The sequence below is a fragment of the Octopus bimaculoides genome, chromosome 5 (genome assembly GCF_001194135.2).
Source record: "Octopus bimaculoides isolate UCB-OBI-ISO-001 chromosome 5, ASM119413v2, whole genome shotgun sequence".
In the NCBI taxonomy this organism is placed as follows: domain Eukaryota; kingdom Metazoa; phylum Mollusca; class Cephalopoda; order Octopoda; family Octopodidae; genus Octopus; species Octopus bimaculoides.
Window position 1 is genome coordinate 109,517,587 of NC_068985.1, and position 4,636 is coordinate 109,522,222.

The 4,636-nt window shown below is 36.7% G+C and overlaps 1 protein-coding gene across 1 annotated transcript in view; it reads right to left on the bottom strand.

The window, feature by feature from the left end:
- LOC106878679 (S-crystallin 2) overlaps window positions 1-4,126 on the bottom strand; it is a 9,264-nt gene extending 5,138 nt beyond the window's left edge. Inside the window, exons 1-3 of the mRNA XM_014927962.2 lie at window positions 4,016-4,126; window positions 2,216-2,269; window positions 516-746 (exon numbers count right to left, since the gene is read on the bottom strand). Of these exons, the coding sequence (XP_014783448.1) occupies window positions 516-746; window positions 2,216-2,269; window positions 4,016-4,105 (375 nt within the window). The 5' untranslated portion in view covers window positions 4,106-4,126. The remainder of the gene's footprint in view (window positions 1-515; window positions 747-2,215; window positions 2,270-4,015) is intronic.
- Window positions 4,127-4,636: the final 510 nt, after the last annotated feature.

Below are 4,636 nucleotides of genomic sequence, written 5' to 3' on the forward strand. Positions count from 1 at the left end.
ATATATATATATATATATATATATACATGCGAATTGTGAGTGTGTGTGTGGGTGTGTGTGTATGTGTGTGGGTGTTGTGTAAATGTATATATATATGATTCCTCCAATTTGATTCCATAAAGATAGATTCTTTTCAAATGAAAAAAGAAAACGTTATTATAATTGTAAGTATATTGTTACAAGATAATATAATATGCTATAGCAGCATAGAACGACACGGCCAAAACTAATTAAAAAGTTGTTAGAAAATCGCTTCAAGTCATTAGAGTTGTGATGTTAATCTTTTGGGATAGATGATAGCTATCAATGAAAACGAACAAGGCTCCATTTATATTTTAGTAGGGTGGAAGTAAAATAGTTGATTTTATCAACACCATTGCTTAATTGATAACCGTTTTATCGATTCAGATGTGATTAAAATTAAGCTTGAGCACTGGACGGAGATGGAGAGATTAACTAGACGTCTAATCCGTATATATAGTTGAGAAGATGGACAACCAAAATAAGAATCTTACCATTACTCCTTCGTTGAAACTGTCGGAATAAGAGCCAGAGTAAGAGCCAGGACCCATGTCGGAACCAAGGCCAGAGGTGAAATCTGATCTCATGCCGGATTGCATGCCTTGTTGCATGCCGGACTGCATGTCTGTCCTCATATCTGACCTCATGTCTGATCTCATGTCTGACCTCATGTCTGACCTCATGTCAGGTCGCATGTCGGATGACATGTCATAACCCATGTTAGACTAGAAAGAAGAGATAATAGTAATAATAATAATAATAATAATAATAATAATAATAATAATAATAATAATAATAATAATAATAATATTTAGTAATAATAATAATAGTAATAGTAACGATGATGATGATGATGATGATGATGATGATGATGATGATGATGATGATGATGAGGAGGAGGAGGAGGAGGAGGAGGAGGATTCTTTTGATGATGATCCCTTTGTCCTAACGTATATGAGCACAATTCTCGATAATAAAGTTGCAACGGAGTGATCCTTACACATCATACTGTTGCAGTGCAGTTTCAAGGGCCAACATTTATAATAGTGTTTGAATAGGACATACTTAACTGATGTATAGGGTAATGTAAACGTCTTCCGTACATGGCCGTTTAACAGGACCAATGGGCGAAGTAAAATCGCACTGAGCTGTACATAAAACGATCCAACCCCTGAAAACGAAGCTAAGAAAAAAGGCATAACCACGAAGCTTAAGGCAAACCCTGTCGAATGATCTATATTGATGTAAATGATTCAGAGCCAGATTTATTACCCACTTCCTTGTTCCAGTTCCACCTTAAGGTATGAGCACGCTGGGTAGTTGCCCGGGGGTCTCTCTAGGGACCCACTTCTAATATATATACGTGTGACGGCTTGCTGTCATTCAATGAATACTCTAGGGCCTTGTGCAATGAATTGCCCGGAGGCCTATAATACTGCTAAAACGACCCTGCCCTGTACTATGATCGCATGAGAGAGAGGTTGACTAAATAGCTCTGCCATAAATATATAAGTCTGTATGGCACCATCAAGAAATAGCAATAACACTGGTAGTACATTGTCAAACTCTAACTTTGCATTCAACAGATTACTTAAAGTACAGATTATCAAATATATCTCTTTTGTTTACGTCTTTCCTCCCCAGTAAAATCATTTCCCAGCTCACAAAAGTAGAAATGTTCCCACTCCGCTGCCAGTTGAAGTGAATATATGTCAACAGAGTAGCGAACAAGCGTTGCATACAGAGCAAATACGAAGCTGGTAACGCAGACTAAATAGTGTTGTTAAATGTCTTTATATATTTCATCTGATGTATAATTGTCATATGCAATGTATGTTTGCATGCGTATTTAAGGGTTACTGTGTGTTGTTTGTGCTTTAACTTTGACGTGTGCGACAGAAATTATGTGATGGTGAAATTGATTAACTGAATGTATTAAACAGGAAACAGATAGATAGATAGATAGATAGATAGATAGATAGATAGATAGATAGATAGATAGATAGGTAGATAGATAGATAGATAGATAGATAGATAGATAGATAGATAAATAGATAGATAGATAGATAGATGGGTGGGTAGATAGATAGACAGATAGACAAACAGACAAATAAACTGACAGATGATATATGTGCATGGAAGTACTCAATAACTTATTAGAGTGTGAAACAACAAAATATCTAAAAGTTCTTACCATTCTACCATCAAGATCAGTGTAACGTTGACGCATGTCAGACATTCTGTCCCACTGTAAAGGAAATTAAAAAAAGCATGCAGATATCGTTTGTAACGTCGTAACAAATGTACAATATGGCAGCATTCCTACCTCATTAAAAAAAAATGAGGTCCGAAATAGAAATTAGATATACAATGCACTAAACCGTTATAATAAAAGTGGCTTTAATTTCTTGATAAATGAATACGTGTGTGTGTGTGTGTGTGTGTGTGTGTGTGTGTGTGTGTGAGTGTATTTTTTTTTATCTTATTTTGTTTCAGTTCTTATCGTGAGCTGTGGCAAAGGTGGGGCATCTCTTTGAAAGAAAGGATTCATCAGAACAAATCGAAACTTTTTTATTTGCTTATTTATTCATTTATATATATATATATATTTATTTATAAACTCTGCTTCTTATACTGTCGGTTTCGTTGCGGAAACGGTGTTACGCTGAACGTAAACAAACCAACTCCGGTTGTCACGTGATGGAGGTTACAAGCACAAACTTTAAGACACGCCACATACAAACGCACACACAGACACAGGCACGCGCGCGCTTTCACTCACACATATACGATAAGCTTATGCACAATTTGCGTCAACCAAACTCGCTCATATGGCGTTGGTCGGCCCGTGGCTATAATAGAAGATATTTGCCCATCGTGCTGTACACAGGGGAAAGCTGAGTCTCTAAGCTGATTCACGCCTTATTCAGAGGTGGCCATTACTACGAGTCTATATTGCTTCTTCTTACATCCAATGAAGTCCTACGTGCGCCATCGTTACGTAAGATGTGTGTTTATCATTCTAAACCTTGGAGGGCAATCTATATCCAGACCTAAGCAGAAGGAATGTCGTCGTGAGTGAGACAGAGACAGAGATGGAAGAAGGAAGGGAGAGAGAGAGGCAGAGATAGAGAGAAACGAAGACAAGCATCCACTGCAAGTACTGGTGTACTGCAGCTGTCTCTCCCACTTCAATTGCCACATCCTGCATCTGCCGTTGGGTCAAGAGCTTTACCAGATTAATGGAAACTTCAAATACACCTTGCACAGAGCTGGGGACGAATACAGTTAGGCATTTGTGCCGAAGTCCTAGCAACTATCACAGTTCACGCCTCATATTTCATAAAGGTAGATACAGATATATAAATATATCTGTATGTACGTGTACACATGTGTGTGTGTGTGTGTGTGTGTGTGTATGTGTGTGTGTGTGTGTGTGTGTGTGCGCGTGTGTGTGTGTGTGTGTGTGCGTGTGTGTGTATGTGTGTGTGTGTATGAAACATGTGTATGAAACATGTGTATAAACACAGGTTTATATTAAAGCTCTTATGAGATCTTACATTATGGTTGTTTGGAGCCCTTCGATATATGCTCCAAATACATATAGGGGCCCAACTATAATGGATCCTCAAGCGACAATCTATGGCATCAAGTTGTATATGAGTAGTGTAATATGTAGATTCAGAGAAGCCCCCTTACTGTGAGTGCTGCAAGATTCTCTGAATTCATGTCTTATATATATGCGTGCATGTGCGTGTATATGTATGTGTGTGTGTGTTTGTATATATATATATATATATATATATATATATATATATATATATATATATATTGAGAGAGAAAGAGAGAGAGAGAGAGAGAGATAGATAGATAGATAGATAGATAGATAGATAGATAGATAGATAGATAGATAGATAGATAGATATAGAGCTTGTGTGTGGGTGCGTGTTTCACCATGGTTACATCAAGAACGGAACAATAGTGTTTAACCTACCATCATTCTGCCGTCTCTGTCATGGTACATCCTCATGTAGTCATCCATGATATCAAAGAAACTATCAGAAATGTAATCGATGCGTGCCATATCGATGTTGTTTTTACCGTGATAACCTGTAGAAGGAAGACGTTAATAATTACCTATACATACATACATACACACACACACACACACACACACACACACACACACATATATATATATATATATATACACAGAGATAGATAGATTGATAGATGGATATGCATATTTAGGCAGACAGATAGATACATAAATATATCTTTAATGCATAGTGCCTCTACAAATTGAAATAATAAGTAATATTTCGTATTACATCGAATAGACAAAATGACTTCGATAACCTTCAGGGATGAGTCAACGTTGATTTATCTGAAGAAACGGTTACAAACTGTGGATACTCCAGAGTGTATATGTGCGTGTGTGTGTGTGTGTGTGTACACACACACACACACATATATATATATATATATATATTTATGTATGTATGTACCCACAAAGTAACAGATTAAACCTTGACTATTATAGATGCTTTTTAGAAGAAAAATTTCATTCGTGTAATAATTGATTCTGCTTCCACTCTTGTATATCTGTTTAGAA